Source organism: Heterocephalus glaber, unplaced genomic scaffold (assembly GCF_053883595.1).
Source record: "Heterocephalus glaber isolate CG9 unplaced genomic scaffold, H.glaber_assembly_v1.0 deba00001461, whole genome shotgun sequence".
NCBI lineage: Eukaryota > Metazoa > Chordata > Mammalia > Rodentia > Bathyergidae > Heterocephalus > Heterocephalus glaber.
This window is the reverse complement of record NW_028258308.1, coordinates 16650977-16676970: the sequence shown is the minus strand read 5'-3', so window position 1 is coordinate 16676970 and position 25994 is coordinate 16650977. Positions and strand designations below refer to the sequence as shown.

General features: G+C 35.1%; 1 protein-coding gene across 3 annotated transcripts in view; it reads right to left on the bottom strand.

Moving 5' to 3' along the window:
* The window catches only part of Wwc2 (WW and C2 domain containing 2), a 229320-nt gene that overhangs the window by 98251 nt on the left and 105075 nt on the right, over positions 1–25994 (bottom strand). For all 3 annotated transcript variants that reach the window (XM_021264966.2, XM_021264967.2, XM_004852978.4), the window contains exons 2-4: positions 19932–20041; positions 3486–3689; positions 2565–2641 (exon numbers count right to left, since the gene is read on the bottom strand). In XM_021264966.2, coding sequence (XP_021120625.1) covers positions 2565–2641; positions 3486–3689; positions 19932–20041 — 391 coding nt within the window. The remainder of the gene's footprint in view (positions 1–2564; positions 2642–3485; positions 3690–19931; positions 20042–25994) is intronic.

Sequence of the window (25994 nt, the reverse complement as noted above, 5' to 3'; positions counted from 1 at the left end):
TATTGAGGAGGTTTTGAACAAAAATGCCTTCGTTTCCTTTTTTAAAGATAAGGTATCTAGTCTAGCGTTCACAGAAATGTTCAGGCATGGCACAGAGATACAGTACCAAAGCATCTGACAAACTACCACATGGTGATCCTAAGAAATCTACAGAGAAATAAGAGTGGATGAACAGAGTAAAAGGTCCATGACACCCCAGAGGTCATTTACAATTGAGACACAGATCATTTCTATAAATGACTTCATAGATTAAACCAAAAAATCCAAATTGAAGACTTTACTTCCAGTAAATGTATCTAAGTTTTTTTTTGTTTTTGTTTTGTTTTGCTTGTTTTAGTGCATGCTAAACACACACTCTACCTCTGAACTATACCCCCAGCCTCTACATAAACCTTTTTCATGCTCTTTTTCTGAAAATAAATAGAAAAGTTGTGACAAAAAATGGGAGGGGTCCACAAACATCAATTTATAGATACTGGAGAACTACTAACTGCAAGAATTTATGTTAAAGATCTAAAAGATAAAGGAAGCTCAGAATCATAATCTAAATGCAGCACTGGCTTCCCTTCTGAGGTGTTTGCATATTCAATAAGTTGAAAAGCAGGAGAAAGTATGAATAACCGACAGCGTGAGCTACAAACTATTGACAGTCCCAGAGAGCTGGGAAGCAAAAAGAAAGGCACTTGAAGCACACCCTCAATCAAGCACGAGGGGCCCTGATAAAAATCCCACAAGTTAACACAGCATTTTAAATCTGAAAATAGACACACCCTTGGAAAAAGATTGAAGTCCATATTTTAGTCAGTCCCAACTCTGATTGGATTAAAATTCTGTCACTGGCCTGCCTATAGGAAGCAAAACTAAACGCTCCCTGATAGATGACAAGATCATCCAAAGACTCAAATTCTCTTTATACTTTTCCATATATACCATATGGCTCTTAAGAAAAAGTAAGCAACTGTAAGGGTTAAGAATTGACATAAAACCAAGAGAAAAAAACAGACTAGAACAAAGAATCCAATATAATAAATCTAAATATTATATTAATGGAGTTTAAAAATATTATGATTATTTTGATCAAAAAATTACATATCAATGTGCAGATCTGGGTGAATAACTAGAAACCAAAAATAAGTAGAAACTTTTAAACTGAAAAATATAAATGGAATGAGCTGAAATCAGTAATAAAAGATAAAATCTCTAACTTTGAAAATTAAACAATATACTTATATGAAAAATCATAAATATAATAGGTATTTGGAAATTATATTAAAAATACAAAATGATAAGCAAAAGCCGTGTGTATCGAGTAATTCCAAGCCAAAGTGCAGACATTAATAAGGGCTGATTGGCAGTATCCATTAAAATATGTATATTTTTGATATAGCAATTCCACTCCTTTATCAACAATATGTATATGATATGCACCAAAAAGACATGCATAACAGACATGTACATTGTGGCATAATTTTTTTTGGTACCGGGGATCGAACTCGGGTCCTTGCGCTTGCGCAGTGAAACGGCTGAGCTAAATCCCCGGCCCCTGTGGCATAATTTTTAATAATCAGAAATTGGAATTAACTCTAATATACTTTAATGGTAGAAAAGATAAAGAACTTATGGTATGTACACCAAAGCAGAATGCTAATTGTAATAAAAACGAATGTGTGTGAATCTTGAAATGTTCTTAATCAAAAGAAGGCATTAAATTGTGTATGGTGGTGCATGGCTACAATCTTAGCATTTGGGAGGCTGTGGCAGGAAGATTACCATGAGTTCAAGGTCAACCTAGGCAACACAGTGAGTTCAAGGCCAACTTAACTACACAGCAAGACCCTGTCTCAAAAAAACAAACAAAAAAAAGCCATCAAATAATGCATGCATTACAGTTTTACAAAGTTAAAGGAAAAAATTAACCTACAATGTTAATAAAGCTAGTACTGCTTTAAGTAGGAGGATGATGAGTAATAACAATAAAGGGACACATGGAGGCGTATGCAGTCATGGTAACAATCTATCTTATGACGCTGGCATTATTACATGAGTTAATTTTCATGGTGAACAATATATGAGACCCTTAAAATGAAGGATAAATAAGCTCTGGCCTTAACACAGTTGGATCAAAAAGATTTAGAAAAAGATCACAAACCAATATATATGAGGAATTATGGACAACTCACAGTTTGACTTAAAAAAGGAATGATATGGTGACACAAATTGTAACCACCTTTAAATAAAGAGTTGGCTGACAAAAGAGCAAGCCGGTTTAACTATCCAGGACAAAACTAACACGTTGAGGAAAAGTAAGGTATTAATATTCAAATTTTGCTTTAATATTACTCTAACTGCTAGCAACAACAACAAAAACCCAATAATAGAATATATTTTGTCTCAATAACAAAGGCAATCCCAAACATTGAACTTGTTCAAACAAAGAGAGAAAAGACCATCCAGAAGGAATAAGTAGAGGTTTCTTGCACAGAATAGAAACATGAGATATCCACTCACGGCCTTCAGATTCTATGCATGTAGTCAATGCAGAACCACAATAAAAGCAATCTTACCCTTAATCGTGTAGTAGAGATCTCGGCTTTTAAGATATCAGGATCATACTTAGTGCTGGATGAAGATCCTGAGAATACTTTTGAAAGAGAAAAAAATGTTTTAATTATTTTACAGTTGCAGAACTAGTTTTAACTTAAAATTTACTGACTCTAGAATATGTGCTGCTGAAGTGAGCACAAGAATTTACTGACTCTATAAAAGTAAGATTCATATTCTTCTATGGATATTGCTTTCTTTTACAATAACTTTGTGGTCAGACATCTAAGTATAAAAGTACTTTTCAAACTTCTAATTTTTTTAAACATTCAGGAAAAAGGAATGTCATAAATTTCTTCTTGTATTTTACATATACTATGTCCTCAGAGAATTTTAGTACAGATGCAGCTTATCAGGACTTTGCATTATCCAGGAACTTATAATTTAAATACAACTTTCCAGCCCATCATAGCTGCTTCTATAAACAAGATCAGCTCCAGATTATCAATGGTTGAGATGAGGAAGAAATCAGTCAACTCAAGGTGGGGAGCAGCAGGCAACACTAACTTTGTTCTAATAGTTCCAGTCTCTACGCATTAAAAAAAATGTACAAGAGTAGCAAAAAGGGTCAAATCACTTGGCTTATTCTGAAAAGCTAAAAAATAATTCATAAATGAACAAAAGGCAATCAGGCAGTGACAAATGCAAAAGCAGAAGATATGCATCCTCCCCAAATGGGGAGATTTTTATCTGGACTATGGATGAGGGGTTTTACTGAGAAATCTGTAAGGTTCCCTCACCTCTCATGGCTAAACTCCACAGAAGTGCAAACAGCCTTTTTTTATCTATAATCCCATTTCTACTTCCTCCAATTTTAGTGTATGTGCTGCCAAAGTGAGCACCCATCTCTACTTCTAGAGTCTCAACAAACACACTGTACTTACGGCTTGTGTGAGAACTTGACTTTTCCTTATAGGCATCATTTAAGCGTTCGTATTCATCTAGGGCCAAAGCCAGTCTTTGCTCCTTCACATGGTACAGCTCCTTCTGTGTCCTGAGTGCATCCTGAGCCACTGAGAGATAGTCCTTGAGCATTTTCTCCTGTTCCCCTCGCCATTGTTTTCTTGGATCTTCTATTTGCGTGGTTTCTGAAAATATATTAGATAAGTTTTGTCTTGTTTTAGCTTTTAATTGTGTTTTAGAGATAATTTAAACTTGAGAGACTAGCTAGCTTAAATTCTTGCATCCTATAAAGAGTTTATTAACATTTGTAGAGTGACTTCTCTACACATTTGATACAGTTTTTGTTTTACTTTACCTAGTCCCCAGCCCTAACCCCCTGAATTTTCAGGCCCTCGTCAACAACGTGTTTCCACTATAAATTCATCATACAGCTGCTGATGATCAGATCATCCTTCTGAGAATTTTCTGGCTCCCCAATGCCTACAGAATAAAAGCCAAGCTATTTGCCCCGGAATTCAAGGCCTTCCGCTCTGAGCCCTGCCTCTCCTCCCATGGCTCACGCTTCCTTCTCTTGCAATAGGAGTCTTCTATGTTGCCTTCAACATCACTGCTACTTCAAGTCTGGTCTGCAGACCACCAGCCATAAACTCAGTTTAACATCCATGCCAATAAGCATGGACATCAAGAGGAAATATTTTGACATCTTAATAGCAACTTTATTCAGTTATTGTATATCTGTTGAATCTAATAACATTAGGGTTTCCCCTTCACATCGGTTTCTTATTTCTCTACTAACTCATTTTCATTGTATTTTACCAAAATATCAGTCAGTTCATGGTACATTGGAAATTTCAAACAAACAAAAAACAACAAAAACTTGTTCTTCATTTAAGGAGAATGCTTGTCTAGCCTAAGGTTCTATACTTCTGCACACCTGAATCACCTAAAGACCCTATAAATATTCCCAGAATAAACTGGGAGTGATGGCAAACACTTACCATCCCAGCATTGTGGGAGGTTGAGGCAGGAGGATACCAAGTTCAAGCCCAGCCTGGGCAATTTAGCAATACCCTGTCTCAATATAAAAAATAAAATAGAGCTAGCAATATAGTTCAGTATAAAGGCCCTGGGTTCAATCCCCAGTATCAAAAAAAAAAAAAAAATCCCCAAACAATTAGAATCTCTGTATGTGAAACCAGGCTTTGGTAGGTTTAAAAGTTCCTTAAATGTCTCCAGTGAACAGTCAGGTCTGAGAACCACTTCTCTACACCGAAGCTCACACACTCCATCCTCGCTGAAGCTTCTCCAGTTGTCTCTGCTGTGAGACTGCTCTCTGACTGCAGTTCTCCACAACAGTGTATGTTAGTTTTATAAAGTTACAACTCATTCTTCACTGTGTGGTAATGCTATAGTACAAGCTACCAACACAAAGAAAAACAAAAATGGAAGCAGAAGAACAAAGATCACGCCAGCCATTTTATTTTATAATAGACAGGTGTACTTGTTTGTGATATGTTGGGCCAAAGAGCTGGGGTGCATTGGTGTCTATCACTGGTGCACAATGGTGCTCACAAAGGAACATGCAATGCTTGTGAATGCACAAGAAGGCTGGTGCAGGCTGGTTATGGGACCGCTCCCCCCATGTATGTGTGCTAGATCTCTGCTATAAATGACTGGGGCTGTCTCTCAGCAGTGAGAACATCTCATAAAGGAGGCTTCTTGGGGGCTCATGATCTTTTGTTTCTTTCATTTGTCATGATTACACTGTTATTTACTTTAAAATGATTTATTCAATTTATATATTTTAAACAATGTGCTTTTCTATATGTTGTATTCAGTAATCCATATATTTTAAAGTAAATGTAAAATAAAGAGGTAAAAGCTATAGTACTAATGACTTACAAATTTGTCTGCAGCACAAGACTATGCCTGAGTATCCCCTCAAAACACCAAGTACTTAGAACAAATAGAAAGATATCTTTTTTTTTCTTTCATTTTTGGTACCAGGGATTGAATTCAGGACCCTGCACTTGCAAGGCAGGCGGCGGAACCACTGAGCTAAATCCCCGTCCTGAAAGATATCTTTAATACAGAAATACATGAACCTCTTTTTTTCTGGCACCAGGAATCAAACTCAGGGCCTTGTGCTTGCCAGGCAGGCATGAGCTACATCCCTGGCCCACATGAACCCTGATACACAAAAAGTCACACAGAATAGAAATTTAATTTTTAAAAACGTCTTGATGATGGCCCCGATGCAGTAACAGGATCACTGTAAATAACAAGAAAATAGAATAAAATGTATGCGAAAATGGTTTTCAGATGTTTAACAGGCAATGCAGTACTGCAATCTCTGAAAGAAGAGAAATAAACTCTCAGATTACCCCACATTTCTGTTAAAAGTCATTTTTGAACAGTAGTACAAAAAGGAATAATCCAAGTAGAGAAATGAAGTCTTGCTAAACTGGGGGGAAAAAAACAGACTTCAAGAAGGAAATGATAGGTAGAATCTGTAAAGCAGAGTAGAGAAGAAGTACCAGAGACTGAAGAAGTTCCACACATTTGCAAGGAGTTGTATTATTAAGCCGGTGGGTGAACACTAAGACAACAAGCTGGGGTGTGGGGAGGGGTGCACAAGGTCAGGCAAAGGACAACTACAACTCTCCAAGTAGAAGTTCTCCTATACCAGGTTCAAATTATGGCCAGCCAGAGGGGAGAAGCCACAGTATACATGTGGAGATTTCAGTGGGGACTGCTGTAGTGTTACACCTTAATAATGGTGCCAAACAAGACACAGAATAAAGGCTACTTTGAATCTATCAAAAAGCTACTCTAACCTTTCAAAGCTTTAAAATAGGCATTAAAGGACTAACTTAACTGCCTGTCAGAAAAAGTTGCTGATATGACAAAAAATACAAAGACCTACAGTCAGTGGTAAAATCAATCAATAGAATGGAAATGTAGAGATGCTGGAATAAGCTTATCTGGATAAAACAGTTATTACAGAACTGAAGAGCCCAGAAATAAATCCATACATATATTGTCAGTCATACCAAAGGTTCGATCAGGAAATTCATAAAAGAATATATGCCATGTCCAGGTAGCAGGTAGAAACATCAACATCATTCATAATCAGAAAAATGACAAGTTAAAAACTATGAAGTGATACCACCACACATTACTTAAAATGGCTAAAGTTTAAAAATACTTGAATGTCAAGTGTTGATGGGGATGTGCGGCAACAATAACTCTCATTCACAGCTACTGGAATGTAAAATAGTATAAACACTTTGGAAAACAATTTAGCCATTACCATACAGCCCAGTAATTCAGAAACTTGCTATCACCCATAAGAGTCTAAACTTCTCAATTTCATATATTCATTATAACATGGGTCTTTGGTTATCCTGACATTTAGTAATTATATCAATCTCCAACATTTATATACAGAAATGCAAATTGTCTCAAAGTACAGCTTGCTCACTTTCCCACCCTATCTCCCTCTGTCCCTTCCTCCCTCCCTGGCTTTTTAGGTCCATTGAAGCCAGCAGCCATGTTGTATGTTGCCGTGTTCAGGAGCTCACAAGGCAAAGAGTGAAGGAGGCTCTGGCCAGCAGCCAGCAAGGAAATGAATCTTGCCAATAACCACGCAAGTGAGCTTGGAAGGAGATCCTTCTCCAGTCAAGCCCAGCCAGTTGACCCCTTGATTACAGGTCTGTGAGAGACTGAGCCACAGGACCCTGCTAAGCCTTGCTTGGATCAGTGGCCCACAGAAATCTTAAGGTAATAAATATTATTTTAAGCCACTGAGTTTTGAGTTAATTTGTCATAAGATACATAATTGATAAACTAAATAAACAGATAATACAAATTGAAATGTATATAAAAACTTCAAATGTTTTTAAATTATAATAGCTATAGTAATATGTACTCAGTTCTCTCTCAATATCTTTAGAGATTTTGGCTAATCATATTTCTCTCTATGTTGGGGAACTGGAATACTTCCAACAAAATATTTATCAATAGCTAAAAGGTACAAAACATTGACACTTAAATGAATAAAGCACAATAATGATAATGATAATACACCATCAGCATTTTGTGCAATCATAATAAATTATCAACACTTGTTTTGGGTAGGTCAGCAGAAACACTCTAGAAGACTGCTTTAAATACTGTATGTTACAAGAACTCAGCAGAAAACATTTACATTTCTGAAATAGTACACAATTCAAATATGAACTACAAAAGAGGGTTCCCAAAGGTACCTTCAAAGAAGGCGTCATAAAGCAGCTTCATCTCCATCCATTATACTCACTGAACAGATTTGAAAAGAATATTTATTAAATGTAAATACTCAAAGAAAGTACATTATACAAATGTATTTTTTATTAAGACCTACTGGGCTTGGGCGATCACTATATTATAATGCAATGTAATTTGCATGTTGTCTACTGTATTAAAGAAGTAATATACTACATTCTGTTAAAACATGTATCTCAAAGGAATCTACGTTCCATCAGTTTTATAGATGTGGAATTTTATAATAGAGAACACAAGAGCTCCTTGGAAGATGTCATTAGACATTCAAAGGAATAATACTTCTATCTATACACCAGAGTTCTCTTTCCTGCTGTGCTCAGGAAGAATGAATATGAGTAACTTTCCTTATCTTCCTTTTTATAAAGTATCTACTAAATTGATTTACTGTCTATTCATTAATTCTGTAATTATTAATCATCTACTGCAAGCAATAGAGAAAAAAAGACATTCAGGCATAATCTCTCCTCTTAAGGAATTTAGAAAATACAGAAAAATTGTATGAATTTTTTAAAAACAGAAACAATGATGTTATACTTAAAATGAGATAAGTACCTTGAGAGGAGAATGGTTAAGTGCCATGACAATTTAGAGATCAAGGGGCTCTTGTGGCTGAAAAAGTACGGTCCCATGGAACAGGCAGTAATTAAAGAGGGATTTGAAGATTCCAGACAAAATGACGTGGCCCCTGTTTATTTCTGCAGTTATAATTTATCATGCCCTCAGTCACTGAATTTTTTATTCTTTATTTCCCCCACCATGTGATGCTTTCTCTAGCCCCTGGAGGCTTTAGGTGGGGACCTTCTTCTTCCAAGGAAATTTTCCTTCTTGCAACATACAAATTCTACCTCACTCTGTCTTTCTTCAGGCCTGCTTAACTCAGGAATCCTCTGAGTATCAGCCCAAATCCCTTTGTCATGCATAGTCATAGCTATGTATTTTAAGAATAGTAGCTTGGTGCGTCTACTTGTTCTGCCTTGTTCTACAAGTTCAATGCTGACCCTTTCCATATTATATTATGTATTTTCATTTTTCCCCTAGGTTAATGATATTAAACTCATTTTAAGCAATTATGTACTACAGAGGGTTCTAAGCAAGGACATAAAATGATCTTAATTACAAGAGGTGACTGAAAAATGTGTGCTACAGTAATTTACTACAGTAAAAGACACATTGCCATTAATCTGCCTCCAAATACTCTCCTTTGCTTTGAACACATTTATCCCTTCATTCTTGCCACTTTTGGAAGCAGTTCTGGAAGTCCTCTTTCATGAGTGTCTTTATAAGGTGTGATCAAAGATACAGTGAATGCTGCTGCCATGCACCACCCAACAGAAAGGCAGGCTTGTAAAACTATAATGGTGCGTCCTCATCTACCTTATTCACCAAATCTGGCACCATGTGACTTCTAGCACTTCCCCAAAGTAAGAAATAACCATGAAAGGTAAATGTTTTGAACCTCTTAAAGACATCAAGGCAACTATGAGAGCACGACTAAAGACACTCACAAGAGGGGAGTGCTGCATCAGAAAGTGGCAAGAAAGATGGTATAAATGTGTTCCAAGTGAGAGGGAATATTTTGAGGGGGGATTAATGGCAATATGTTTCATTGTGGCTTTTAAAATTTTAAACATATCATACTTTTTATCACCCCTCAAACATCTCAGGAAGATGATTAGACAGAAATGTGAGATTCTATCAAAAGAGTTGATATGATGGTGCAGAAATCTTTTGTAATGCAAGTTATACATTACATGGAAAAAGCAATTTATAAAACACTGTATAATATAATCTTACTTGAGGTATAAAATACATTTAAAACTGTGTGTGCGTGTGTTATGTATCAATATGAAAAAGACTAGAAAGACACACATCAAAAGATTCAGAATAGTTACTTAACTCTGACTCATGTAAATAAAGAAGAGCATGCTGAAGGACAAGGTGAGGTCACATCTCTGGGGAATGAGAAGATATGAGTCAAAAGGGGAGAGAAAGAAGTAACAGTCTGAAGTAAGGAAAATACAAGTTCAATAAGACAGGCATACTTTTATCTCTTTCAAATCCACATCTAGGTAGAAGAAAAGGATACTGAGAAGTTCCTAAATTTGACAAATAAATGAAATACATATGTTACCACATTTTTCAGAAGTCATTGTCGCTATCACCATATGAGGCTTTAAAATTTTTCTTTGTTAAATATTTTAATAGCTTATTTGCCTATGAAAATTTAAAGGATGAAGTAAGACAAACATGCAATAGAAGTTTCCAAAATTTATTTCTCTCCATCTAAAGGAAACAAGCCATGTAAAACACTTGAGAAATTTTCAACACATCTCAACACAATATGTGTTGCATCTAAACTAATACAGAGGTGTTTGGTTCAAAGTAATGAAGTTAAGCACCCATCAGCCAATCTCTCTCAATGGTTATAACTAGAAACCAAAGATGGAATACAGAGAACAGCTGAAGGAGGGCTCTAAAAGTCAGTAATAGCAAGCACAATTGGGGAGGAAATCTAAACAACCCCTGATAGTGAGTTCTCTGTTTTTGTTTTCATCTTACTGCTACATTCTTTCTTGATTCTCCCCTATATCCTGGAACTGCAAATGGGCTCAGATGGACAAAATCAAGCCAGAAATTTAGGTCAGTGGCACCATGCCTGCCTCACAAGTCCAAGGTGCTGAGTTTAATCCCAGGTTTGGGGGTGGGGCACAGACAAAATCCACTCTTTCTTGTCTGAGGGTGGGAAGGAAGGCAGGTGTTTCAAGATAACATTCTTGTGAATTGCTCAGTGCCATCCCACATAAGCTCTAGAAACAAACCTGTGAGCCCACAACAGGCAATGGTGGCAGCAGCAATCTACCTCACATTCATTTTCTCCCAGCTCTCCTCTGGGACAAACTCAGTCATGAAAAGTATAGTACAACAAAGCTAATGGCTCAGTTTACTAGGCAGAAAGATGACAGAGTTGAGCAAGGAATCTTTTAAATCTGTGTGTGGGTTTACCCCTGAACTTACTGGAATATATATCATAAAATTTTGAGAATTGAACAATATACACAACCAAATAGATCCTAGTCACTTCTGGGTGATATAAGCGCAAGGCAGACCAAAACAGTCTTCCAAGGCTTTGCAAATTAAACTCCTTAGAATAAACGCCCATAGGAGGCTAGAGAAAACTTGCCATCTCAATATAATCAGGTCAACTGCCAATAACAACAACAACAACAAGAACAACAACAACAACAAAATACTCCCCAAAAGTTAAGTGTACCCCAGAGTAAAAGATCAATCAATCAATCAGGAAAACCTAAAGAATCTCAAGGGCAAAGGCAATCAACATAAGTCAACCTCAAGATGACACAGATATTACAACAACCAAGAATTTATAGCAGCTACCATAACCATATGCTCCATGAAGTAAAGACAAAAACTACAAAATGAACAGAAAGGCAGATATTATTTTTTTTAAAAAGAGAAATTGTAAAAATGTTCTAAATAAAAATTTTACAATTGAAAAGTATAGTACCAAATAAAAAAGTCTTAAAGGAGTTCAATAACAGAATATGATAAAGGAATTACTTCACAAAATGAAACTCAATATTCTTTGTATGAAGATAATACAATCCAGAGTGTCTATAACCTGCAACCAATAATGTCTTAGTTAAAGTAAAAAGGCATGCAAAGAAATGGGAAAATGTTACCTAAGGTCAAGAGAAAAATACACTAGAAAAAGACCCTCAAAAAACTTCTTTTGGAATCAGTAAGCAAGAAGTTTAAAATAAAAATGACAAGGCCAGGGATTTAGCTCAGTGGTTCCGCCACTTGCCTTGCAAGCACAAGGACCCGAGTTCGATCCCCGGTACTCAAGGAAAAAAATAAATAATAAATAAAAATAAAAATAAATAAAATAAAAATGACAAAATACATGAAAGCATCTCCAGAAAATCACAGATATAACAGGGAAATATTTGGAAACTGCAAAATAAGAAAATGAATGGCAATCATATAAGAGAAAAATAAGATCTCAAAAATTAAATTTTTGCTGGATGAAAAAATACTCATTAATTGCAAAATTAGCAATGTTTTGAAAATGTACATGGAACTTTCATGGCAACTGAACATATTTGGGGGCTGAAAAAAATACAACTGACTATATTATTAGAGAAGAAAATAACAGATCAATATTCCTTATAAATACCATAAATACAAAACTTTCAACTAAATATTAGCAAACTAAATCCACAACTGCATAAAAAGATGATACAGTCAGCCTTCCATATACATGGCTTCTGCATTCATGTATCCAACAGATGGCAGGTCATAAAATGTAGTCGGGACTATCACTGTTAAGTCTGTATTGAACATGTGGTGACATTTTTTCTTATTACTGTCTAAACTACATGGTACAACAACCATTTTATACTACATTTACATGCATTAGATATTATAAGTAATCTAGAGATTATTAGAATTTATAAGATATTCAAATTTATAAAAGGAAATTTCAATTTAGAACAAATTGTGTGTATAAGTTACACACAAATGCTACTCTACTTTATATAAGGAATTTGAACATCTGCAGAGGGTCCCTCTGCAAACAGAAGGACATTTACATACTGCATCAAGTATAGTGTATCTGAGGAATGCAAGGTTGGCTTAACATTAAAAAATAAACATAATATGCTCCATTAACAAAATAAAGGAGAAAGAGCATACAGTCGTCTCAGTAAATGCTTAAAAATCATTTTAGAAAACTCAGTATTCATTCATAATAAAAATGAAACAGACAAAACTGTCAGGGGATTATGACCAGAAGAATATTTTCTCAACCTAATAAAGGACATCTACCAAACTAAACAAAGCAAAACAAAACAAAAAATGAGGCTAACATCATGCTTGGCAGTAAAAGACTGAATGTTTCCCCCTAAGATGAAGAAAACATATGATTGTCTATTCTCATAATTTCTATTTAACATTATATTTAAGGTCCTAAGCAGCACAAAAATACAAACAAGTAATGGTGGAGACAGGAAGAGAAAAAATAAAACAGGAAAGAGAAAAGGTACATACTAGAAAGGAAAGAAAAAAGGGCTTCCCTGTTTGGAGAAAGGATTTTCTACTTTAAAAGTCCAGAGGAATCTACAAAAACAACTGAAAAGTGAATACAGCATGGCAGAAATCAGGTCATGTACAGCTGAGGAAGGATTGACTGTAAAGGGAAAAGAGAATCTCTCCTGTGATAGAAAGCATCATTATCTTGATTGAGGTTGTAGTATGCTTAAAATATGTACATTTTGTTATATGTATATCATGTGTGTAGGATTTAAAATTGCTTCCAAAAAGCAAAAGTACCTAGAAATACACAATGAAAATTCAAAAGATGACCTTTCTTCTCAAAACCATGAAATTTTCCTGAGAAAAAAATGAAGAAAACTTAAATAAATCACAAATTATATTATGTTCATGGTATTGTCATAATTGCCTTTGGGTACTATTTGACTATCACACGTCAAATAAGTTCTTTTGAAGAAGAAACTAATGAACTGGTTTCAAAATAAATATAACAATACAGAGGATCTAAAATGTCCAATATAAATTTCAATTTAGAACAACAAAGTTGCAGGACTTACATTTCCTGACTTTAAGACTTACCATATCAACCAAGATGCCCTTCAATAAATAAATGTACAAAGATGGTATATTTTACACAATGGAATATTATTCAGTTATTAAAAAATAATAGAATCCTGTCATTTGTAGCAACATGGATGGAACTGGAGATCTTTATGTTAGTAAAACAAGCCAGACACAGAAAGACAAATGTCATATGTTCTTGCTCATTTATGGAAACCAACGTCAACTTTGTAGATGTAATGGAAAAGAACAGTGGTCACTAGGGGCTGGAAAGGGCAGAGGTGAAGGGTGAGTGGTGAGGGGAAGAAACTCAATAAGGGGCGCCAAAAGCACAGAAAAGAATCACTTCTGGATCTTCTTTAGCACAATAGGGTAACAACTGAATAAAACAACCTGTGATATATTTCAAAATAACAAGAAAAACTACAAAATTCTCAACACATAAAAAGCTTAATGCCTAAAGAGAAGTGCTCATTTACTTAATTTATTATACATTATATACAAGTATTGAATTGCCATAATGTATTCAATAAAATGTACAAGTTTTTAAACCCCTTAAAAACAGATTTATCCTAAATTCATAATAACTCAAAGACAGTGCAGTTCTAGAATAAGAAGAAACAAATAGAGGAAACAAACATACATATACTGTATAGTCAAATGACTTTCAACTGAGGATCTTAATTCAAAGGGGGAATAAAAGTCATATAAACAAATGGTTCTGGAACAATCTGATAAACCGTAAGAGGAAAAAAGATGTAGACCCTTACTGCACATAACACATAAATATCTACTCATATTGGATCATATAACTTAACCATAAAAGGTAAATCTAGAAGAAATTATAGGAGGATATCTTTACAATCTTGGAAGATTTCTTGGACAAGTCACAAAAAAGAACTATAAAAGAAAAAAAGTGTTATAATGAACTTCATCAACATTTAAAATTCCACTGTTCAAAAGACACAACTAAGAAAACAGGCAAGTGAAGGGCCGGGGATTTAGCTCAGTGGTTCCACTGCCTGCCTCGAAAGCACAAGGTCCTGAGTTTGAACTCCAGTACCAAAAAGAAAATAGGCAAGTGAAAGACTAGAAAACAAATCTTCATAATACATACATCTGATAAGAACATACAGAGAATATATAAAGAATTTCTATAGTTCAAGAACAACAAAATCAAATTAATCTAATTAAAAACCAGGCAAAGGCTATTTGACTAGACATTTCCCCAAGAAGATATACAAAGGGCCAATAAGATGTTTAATATCATTAGTTAACAGGAAAATGCAAATCAAGACCACAATATATCATCTAAGACCCTTTAAGATGGTCACTATTTTAAAACAACAGAAAATAACAACTTATCAAGACACTGGGAAACAGAAACCCTTATGCACTGTTGGTAGAGATGCAAAATGGTGCAGCGGTATGAAAAACAATAGAACTTCCTCACTAAAAATAAAACTCTGAGCTGGATGTAGTGGTGCACATCTGTAATCCCAGCTACTTACAAGGCTGGGAGAGCAGGACAGTAAGCTCAAAGCAGACTGGGCAACTTAGCAAGACTTTGCCTCAAAATAAATTTTTAAAAAGGACGGAGACATATCTCAGTGGTAGAGTTCTTGCTTAGTATGCATGAGGCCCTGAGTTCAATCACCATTATTGCAAAACAAAAATAAACAAACAAAACTATGATCCAGCCACTTCTGGGTAAAACACTAAAAACAAGATCTTGAGATGTTTGTATACCCACATCAATCAGCTTCATTTACAATAGCCAAGAGTTGGAAGCAACTAATCCGTCAAATGAATAAAGAAAATGTAATATATACCTACAACAGAATGTTACTGAGCCTTTAAAAAGAAGACAGCCCTCTTTTGTGCTACAGCATGGATGAATCTTAATGACAAATGCATATTTCAAAAAATAAATGACGTATCTAAAAAAAGTCAAAGTCTTTAAATCATAAAGTGAGAATGGTAGTTGTCAGGAGCAAAGAGTGAGAGAAAGGGAATTGACCTGTGGGTATCGAGTTTTAGGTTAGCAAGCTGAAAAATTTCTGGAAATTTGTTGTACAATTAAATACACTGAGTTAATACTAAAATGAACTGCACACTTATAAATGTTAATGGACTAGCGATGAAGTTCAGTGCTACAGGACTTGCTTAGCATACACAAGGCCCTGAGTTTGATTCCAGCACCACAAAAGAAAAACAGAAGAATTAAGATAATAAATTTTATGTATTTTTACCACAATAAAAGAAAGGAATTATATAATAATGGTCATGGTAGCCTTTTTAAAAATAATTACCAGAAACTAAAAACAACTGAAATTGCAGAACAAATTTTAAAAACTGGGATCTGCTCATATAGAATACTAGTCAGCAATAAAAAGGAATATTCTAACATATAAACAGTATCACAGATGAACATAAATGACAGACTATTGTTATATCTTCATTTGTGAAGTATCTATGTCTGTTGTCTATTTTTAAATCAGGTTGTCTTTTACTATTAATTTTTCAGGATCCTTTATATGTCCTGCATATAAATTCTTTGTTAAATATACTTACTAAACATATTTTCCTCCTTCGATAACTCAGCTGGTAGAGCAGAGGACTGTAGACCCAATAAACATATTTTCCTACAGCACTGTTTATCAGTACTGTATTCTTTAAAAACATGTTGTGAAAAAGAATCTATTTCCAAAATCAAACACAGTCCTTTTCCATTAAGTTCTGAGATAGACAAAACTAAACTATGGTGACAGAAATATGTACAATGTTTGCAGCAGAAGGGAGAGGATGACTGGAAAGCTTACCCTGGTGATGAGAATATTTTGTATCTGGAATGGGGTAGCAGTTACAAAAGATTATAATATCTGTGCAATTACATGTATGTAAATAATACCCCAATTAATAAAAGAAAAAATTATGGTGGCATTCTGACACCACTAAAAAGTGATTTTCGTCTGGTTATAATAATATCAACAATCTTACAAACAATCACCTTTTAATTACCTTCTAGGCAGATGCAAATTCCCCCCAGCAATGTCTACACCTCATACTACACATATTCACTAGAAGGCGAGTGCTAACATAGAAAACTTTAAGCCTAAAATATCTATCACTGTCAAGGTCAAATCTTCTACTTCTAAATATTTAAGAGGGTTTCACAGAAGTAGTATTAAACAGCCAAACATTCCTTATTTCATTTTTTATCTAAATAAAGAGAACATAATTCTGAAACTATACAATGTCAAAATACAACATATGTGTGAACCAGCTGTTATAAGAAGATAATACCATTTGTTCCCTAAACTACTTCACAGGAATGTCCTGAAGATTAATGAGACAATGGATCAGATCCTTTTCAGTGAGTAAACTACTTGCTGTAGGTAATTTGGGTATTTTAGAGTACAGCAAAGCCATCAGACACTAGGTTACGATTATTACACTAAGACAAAATTGTAGACTTAGAAATTTATATTCTCATAATCAAGTTTTTATATATTTAGAATGGTGCTTTCTGAAGCACAATTTATACATAAAATACATTTTAATTCCTATAAAAATCAGTATTTATGAGTTAAATAATAAGCACTTCCTTCCATTTAGCATTTAAGAAGTTATTATTATCCTAGGCATCTAAGAATGAAGAAGTAAAAGATACAGTGACTGCCCTCAAAACCTCACAGTTTAGTGAAGAAAACATATAAATAAATTTGAATGCAATATGACAATGCTTTTTATAAACTCCTATGTAATTGGTATTACAGAAATACTGGGCTAGGCACCTAATCCAGAAGGGGTGGAGAACTGCAAAGCCAGTGGATGGACATCAGAGAAGGCCTCTGGGAAGCAGTGGCCCCTGAACAGACTAACCCTAGAAAGTTGTGGCAAAGGTCAGAGGGCAAGGCCTGGAGGCTGCACAGAGTTCTAAAGCTGGGCCAACAGATAACAAAAAATAGATGCACCTTGACACCAAGGTTAAGTTAAATAAATCAGCTTAAATGTCCCATGGTTTCTCTTAGAAACTCAAACTATAAATAAAGGGCAAAATAAAAGATAGATAATAGGAAAAAGGGAGATAGATCTTTTGCAAAAGGGAAGGGGACCAAGAGATGAAGAGAGGTTTGTGGGGACAGGAAGAGAAGGGGATTTTAAAAACCAATTAAGATGTGTTATGTACATGTACCAACTCCTCATGAGGAATATAATCACTGTGTACTGCAAACATGTACTAATAAAAAGTAAAACAAGTTTTTTAAAAAGACAGCCAAGGAAGCACAGGTACTGCTGGAGGATTTTAGGGCCAAGGCACAGCAGGAGATGAAAACAGCCCCGTGAGGGCAGACTGGGAAGAACAACATAGTAAGCAATCAAATACATTTATCTGGAACTCTAGAGACTTAAGGACCAAATTTGGCAGCCAGCAACCTGAAGGAAATAACCGAAGTCATCACCCAAGAAGATCTGCAGTGTGCAAATGGAGAAGACCATTACAGAAATCCTGATAGTAGGTTCGACTGAAGAAAGGACAGGGAAGAGAAATCTGGGCAGGGGCAATCAGGTAGTAAAAAACAATTCCAGTAGAAAGTGTCATGAAATCTACACAAGCAAAGAGCAGGAAGGAATAACCCACAGTGACAAGTCAAGGAACACAAAGCCACAGTGGTGTTTGCCTTTAATCATTTGTAAGGTCTCAGAAGACTTCAGCAAGAGTGGTTTCTGAGATAACGAGAGTACCAGAGGAAGTGAAGCTCGCGCAGACTGTGGGTTTCAGTAACTGGCTGAAAAAGTGAAGGCAAGAAAAAGGAGCAGAGTTGGTAAGAGACTGGGGTTGAAAGACGGTTTTGAGAGGGTGGGGACAAATTTATTGTTATTTGTTTCTTCTATAATTTTTGTTCAGCTTCATTTTGAGAGATATCAGTGCTTATATATTAAGACAAAATAATTATAAATGGTAGGAGAAAATTTTAAAACTAGGAAATAACTGGTAAAAAGACCAAAAAGGAGCAAAGGACAAGATAGAAAAATGATTAAGTGGTATCTGCAGGGTAGGTATAATGTCCAGAAGAATTATTCTTCCACTGAGAAAGAAGAAAATGTCCTGCAGGTAGATTTGTATTACCAAACAGTTTATAGGTGGTGGGAGGGAAGCTGAGGGAATTCATTTTCCCATTTTGGTACCACGAGAGAGAGCTTTTATCTGTTGAACCAAGAGAGCTAGGGTGGCTTTTGGTTTCCCAAATATTTCTTTAAGGAAAGAAAGCTAAACTTTATCCATCTAAAATAAATATAAAAGAGTTAAGCAGCTACACATTTCAGATAGTCCACTGAATTATTTGCAATGACACAAAGATGAATCACATCTGTTTAAAATGAACTTCATTTTACCAAGACTAGTCCTTTTCATTCATGCAGATTATGACATTTAGTTGTTAATCAACGATAAGCAATAAACCTGATATATAATAATATAGTAGCAAGAAAAATTTATTAGAAAACAAAAAATTGAAAGCTAGCTTTAAAAAAATCACACCAATTTAGCACTCACAAGGCCCTGGGTTCTCTCTAGCACTGAGAAATCAAAAACAAAAACAACAACAATACACACACAATTAAGAATTCCTTATGGAATTTTTAGAAATTTTCAGAAGAAATCCATCACTAATGAATATCACATAAAACACTTTTCTACAGGTATACTACTCCAAAAGATATTAAAATGTATAGTTTGTAAAATTTTTAATATAAGAATAGGCCTAAGAGAAATAAGAAAATAGGGAATAAATTTATTATTTATTCCACAAAACCTATTAAAGTGAAATTATTATTCTTAAATGAAATAAGTATTCACATAGAAATCTATATATACACATATCTATAAAAAGTACTTCAAGTATGTTTTAAAAGTTGTTCATGGCTACAGCAATCCTCTTCCCTACCCTTACCACAACGGATCGAAAACCAGTTAAAAAGATGTTTTCCTCTTCCAGCCACAAAGAAATCAGGAAACAGAAAAAAAGAAAAAGGGTTTCAGTCTCTTCTAAGCTATGCTGTCTTTCAGAGGGCTGATGAATGCCAGTCCTTCCCCTGGGCACCCAATCCACACCAGCTGTGACTTTAGACCACACTTAGCCCCCAACAAATTCTTTCTGGGTCAAAAAAGGAGGGCCCCCAGTCTGATGGTGCAGAGGACACAGAAAAAGAAGCCACCTCCACAGGCCTCCAAACCTGCACTGGAGAAGAAAACTCATTCCCAGCTCAGCAGCCACAGCAGCCAGACAGACCACCAGACATCCTCTCTCCCTCTCTGTCTCCAGAAAGCCAACTCTGCATAATACCCCAAACAGCAAAATATCAGTTAAATATTAGTCATTAAAAAAATGGAGATTTTAAAATAAGAAAATTCACTCTGTAAAATGCTTACCCTTTTGTATAACTAGATTTTTGGAGAAACTTACTGTTGATGTGATCGATGTAGTAGACACCAATTTGAGGGTCAAACCCTGCTTCCCATCCCCATGGCAGCTCATCCCCAACACAGTCAGCAAAGGACAGGGGCTTTGTTAACCTACAACAACAGAACAAATACACAGTGACTATTTTTTTTGTCAAACCACACATGTCAAAATTCAGCACATTCACTACAAATTAAATATCTGGTATGATTTCTCTTTTGTTCTTGTTTCCAGAACTTGCACCTTTGCAATTGAAATATTAAAGAAAAAACCAGGATAAAATACAGAAGGGAATATTTAAAAAGAACAAGTCATTCCTTATATCCTTTTGAGAGATCACAGTTTAAGACTGGAGATAAAACTCTACGATGAATAAATCAAGCCACTTTAAATCAGAGAACCCCAAGCTGCAAGTAAGGAGGCCTAAAATCCAGTCTAACTCTGCAGAAAATTATTATCCCATTAAAAATAAATATCTGAAAAAAAAAAATAAATAAATATCTGCCCAGGATTCAAATATTGGCATTACAGAAATGATATTAGTACCCCTAAAATAAGAATATGCATCAAGCTACACTAATTTCAGATTTGGGTGCTCTGATACAAATTAACTAAACTCTCAACTATGAGGTTTGATATGGGTTTTCCTTGAAAGGAAGGCCAAACATGACATTTTTTATATGTATCTTGTACTTAACAGTCACTCAAAAATTTTAATGGAACAAAACACAAAGTATTCATATATCAATATGATATTACCTTTTGAAACTTTCTTACATTTCTCTTAAACACATTTTTCTTTAAAACTAAACTTTTTTGTTTTCTTTTTTTTGAGATAGGCTGACCTTGAACTCTATATAGCCCAGGATGGTCTGGAACTCACAGCAATCCTCCTGCCTCAGCCTCCCAAGTGCTAGGATTATAGGCATGCACCACCACGCCTGGCTAAAACTAATTTCTTTAAGATTCCTTAAAACTAACAAGGAAATTACATAGTTTCCTAAGCAAGTAAAGTACCGGCTTCAGACATAATTACAGATTTATTTTTCCCTCATTCATTTTCACTTTTGGAATTTTCCTTGGTTGTTGGAGCAGCCATGGCAAGTTAACATTACAGATTAGTGAATGCCTTGTTGTAGGGTGGCCACCATCAATCAGCATGCCTTCTAATTTAATATGCTGCCATGACTAGCCCGGTTCTTACATACAAAAGCTCCTGTAATCCCTTTTATCCATATTAATGAATATCAAAGGTCTCAATGCACACCTGAAATATAGGTCATTTCTAGAATTGCATCATTCATCAGAATAACAAATATGTCATTTACCCACCAGAACCCTGGGAGTGTAACATGAAAAGGATCCCAGACCTGTCCCACAACATCCTTCCTTCCAAGAACAGAAAACACCAACAAATGAAAGGAAGGGTGTGCTTGTCTCTCAGCCTTCCCATAGCATGAAATTCCCTTCTGGAGATGACTCCAAAGACACTGGCCTTCGAAACCAGCTCAGCCGGCAGAAGCCATGATAAGGGCAAACAGCTCCTGCCACTGATACACTGGGAGACCTTTTAAGGGAACACCTCTGTACTTCAGCTTCCTTCTCTTGAGTGGTGAAAACACCCCCTCTCCACACACACACATTTATCCTTTCCCTACAATTTGACTATCTCCTAAGATAATATGAAGATAAAGAAATAACTTCAAGCAGTGTCAAGAACATGGTAAGCAGTCACTAAATGTTAGTGATTGTCAACATAACATGGCATGTGAAGTTGTTATGTTTTAGATCTAAAATGGCCCCAGAGCCTCATGTGTTTAGAAGGTGATTGGATTGTGGAGGTGTTATAGCCAACTTGGTGTTGGGAGGTGAGCTCTGTCAGAAAAGGCAGGTCACCGTGCGTGTGACCCGGAAGAGTATATCTCCCTTCCCAGTTTCTCTCTTGACTCCCTCTATTTCCTGGCTGCCCGTCAGTGATAACTTTCCTCTAAGCCAGGCCCTTCTACCATGCCACCAACCATGCAAGGATTGAAACTTCTAAAATGTGAATCAAAAACCTCTCCTTTAAGTCGTGAGTGTCGGGTACTTGTCTTAGCAATGAGAAAGTAAGATAGAAGTATCTCATTTATTCCTCAGAGAAACTAAGTCAGGCAGCATAGTATTAAGGAGCACCTCTCAAAACAGTCCTCAGAACCAGCAGCAGCACAACAGAAATGCAAATTCTTGGACCCTAAGGTAGACCTACAAAATCAGAAACTCTAGGGTCCAGCAACGTGTGCTCACCAGACAACTCTGCTGCACACTGAAGTTTGGGAACCCCTGGGTTAGAAGTTAAGAATTTGAAATTTGGTACCAAAGAATGGGTTCAAATCCTTGTTTTGTACCATACTCACTGTATAACCTGGAGCAAGTTATTAACTTTAAAAACCCTGGTTCACTAATATAATTTGGGGCTGCAGAGATATTTTAAAGTTTAAAGGAGGACCAGACAACAAAGTGCCTGGCCATTGTAAGCTTTACTATATTAAATAAGTGAAAAGAATCTCAAAGATGTTAAGCAATGTGCCCAAATACAACAACTTGCCATATTTATTTTATGATCATGGAGTTCATTTGAACTCAATCTGAATAAAAAACAATGTACCTCTTAGAATTGTGCTCAAATTCCATCTCATATCATAAGCTGTTCAGGAAATCTGGTTTTTCTTTTGATAAAGGAATTAGATATCATATCAAAAAATCCCACACCAGAGGAAGTGGCCTTATCTACATGCACTGTCTCTAAGAATGTCTCTTTTACTATCTCCATAAAGCTGAAAAGATTAAGCTTCTGTGCCAGGTTACCCTGCACAGGATTCCCTTTGAGGACTCTTTCCCTATCTCCTTATCAATGATGTCATAAGGCACATACAACCTAAAGAAATTAAGCATGAGGAGATAGGAAAATGATAGGTGTAAGTGACAAAAGAGAGATCTTAAAGACAAATCTTATCTGCCATCAAATCAACATCTATAAGCCTGAGTTTGATATAAATATATTTATTATTCTTAGAAGTCCAGTAAGTTATAAAAGTTTCAAAGCATGTGCTATGAATACAAGTTATTGTAACTTGATTACATTTGGAAATAATTCCATTTTCCCATGAATTTGTCAGTAGATAATAAACAGTTAACCACCATTGCTATAAGACTAAAATTACATCTGCAAGTACAGGCATAATTATGAACTCAGTGACTGATTCAGAAGTTTCTATTGCTGAAAATTTCATACAAGTTTTTTTGCAGTGTTTTTTAAAAGTCAATTTAATACTTTATTTTCTGCATCTGGAAAACACATCTCTTTTCTGTCTTTTATCAGTAAAACCATTAAATATCAAAGTTTAGGACTAAACTCCTATCCAAATTAGAAAATATAAATAGAATAATATCTTCAGGTACCAAACAAACAAAATCAAGGAAGGGTCCAATTATACTGCTATCTTGATAAAGGGAAAATAACTATTATAAAAGCCTATAAATATACTCAATCCTCACCCTCACTGGGGGGAAAAAAAAGCCTTAAGCCTTTCCTCAAACCTCCTGGCTCCTCTTTGGACATTCACTTCTTAACCATCTGCTCATTCTAACCAGCAGAGGTTAAATCTAAAGGACTGTACGCAGCCCTATCAGAATCGCCCGTCTTCCACCTAACCTTAATTCTTCATGAATATACTTTTTTTTTCCTATTACACAATATCAATTATACATTTTAAAATTACAATATCAAGATCTAGGAGACATTACCACAGATTTTACAGAATTTAAAAGGATATAGAAAGCATATTTCAAAAATCTGTTTTGAAATAAATTTGACAACTTCTAAGAAGTACCTTGGAAGACAAATTAATGAAACTGACTCTGGAGGAAATATAAAATTTGAATAGCACCTATTAAAGAAAGTATATTCCTAGCTTGAAAACCTACCTATATGACAACAGCAGGCTCATAAACATTTTAACTGATAAATTATATCAAACATTTAAAGCAGAAAAAAGAAGGAACACTTCTCCCCTCATTTTAGGAACTCAACATTGTGCTAATCCTAAAACTGGATAAAGATAATAGAAGAAAAAAGCATGAACATAGATAGAAATTTGTTTAACAAAAGAAACTATTAGAAGTCAGATCTGGCAGTATGTCGAAAGTGGTTTTATTATAGGGATGGCAGTGTTGGTCTTCATGAATATACTCTTGACAGGCAATGTTTGTGAGTGATTCACCCTTGAAAGAGCACGCTGCTTAACACTGCTGGTTGTGAGACCCAAATATATTACTTAGAAAAACTGCACCGTTTACAATATTCTGTGTCCAAAAGGTCAATCTGTATGTATATTAATTACACTGGTAGTATAAAACATTTACCAACATTTATTATCACATATCATACATGTTTTAATATATGTATATGTGTGAATGAAAGCCTCCTAAAAATCTACAAAGTAGGTATAATTATTATCTCTATTGAAACAGCTTATGAGGGGAAGAAAACCTATTTGTAGTCAAATAAGCATGTGTTGAGGTAACACATACCTCTCTATAGTCAACATTTACACTAAAGGCAGTAGTAGCTGCATATTCTGCTGCCAAGGCTTTCATGCTTTCATAAACCTTCACAATGGATATTCTGAACAAGAATAAAACAAAGTCTAGTAACAAATAAAAGGCACCTATCAAAGGCATGCAATTCTTAAATATTTGACTAAACATACAAAGATGCTTTTCAAAAAAACTTACCCTTTTAAACATGATTTATAGTCTGAACACCTATTCCTAAGTAAAACTATATGACTTATGCATATATTTCTTAAACAGGAGGATATAAAATAATTTCATTTTAACTACTTATATTGTCTGCCTATTTAAATTATAAAAAACTTGATACTAAAAAGGCCAAAATTTTGGGTTATATTTCCCACAGAGATCTTTAACATAGAATCAACCTGAAAATATCGTTTAGAGTAGTGATTCTCAATTCTAAGGCTGTATCCAATTCAACTCAAAAGCTTATTAAAACAGATTGCTGAAGCTACTGCCAGTAGATTTGCAATTGGCCTGAGAATTTGCATTTTTAACAAATTCCCAGATATGCTGATGATGCTGGCCCCTAGACCACACTTTGAGTGACACTGCTTAAAGTATATAAATTATACCCATAAATAACCCAACCAATATCAAATATAAATAACCCAACCAATATCAAATTGAAAACAAACCTGGGGACAAAATACTGTGCTTCAGAAATATCTATCAGGGAAACTAAAATATTTAAACATAAGAAATGGTTTGATAATCCTTGGATTTGGAACAGGTCGCCTCATTTAATTTTAAGTAAAAAAGTTACATGTCTTCAGAGGACATGTAACTCATTTTAAAATAAGATAATCAGTAACAGAGTTTCCTTTTACCTTCATTTTCTCACTTATATACAAAATAGTAACAAGTACTGTCAATATCATTAGTTATTAGGGAAATGCAAACCACAGTAGACACTATAATAACTTTAAAAACTTTAAAATAAACAAGTGTTGACAAAGATATAGAGATATGAGAACCCTGTACATTGTACACTGTTGGTGGAAATGTACAATGATTCCTCCTCTATAGAAATACTTTGGTAGTTCCTCAAAAACTTAAATGTAGAATTATCATATGACCCAATTCCACTCCCAGACCTGCTCTTGAAAGAAATAAGTACTCGAATAAATACATATATGTGTATTTTCATATCAGCATTATTCACAATAGCCAAAAGGGTGGAAATAGCCCAAATTTCTATCAACAAATGAATGGATAAACAAATTGTGGTATACACATGCAATGGTATATTATTTAATCATGGAGTACTTACACACACTATGCTGTAGATGAATCTAAAAAGTAGTAGGCTAAGTGAAAAAGCCATACATACATAGAAGGTTACATATTGTTTGATTCCACTATATGAAATATCCATTCCATAAATCCATAAAAGCAGGAATAGGAGAACGGGTGAATACAGACAAAGTATTTAATGGGTACTGTGGAGTG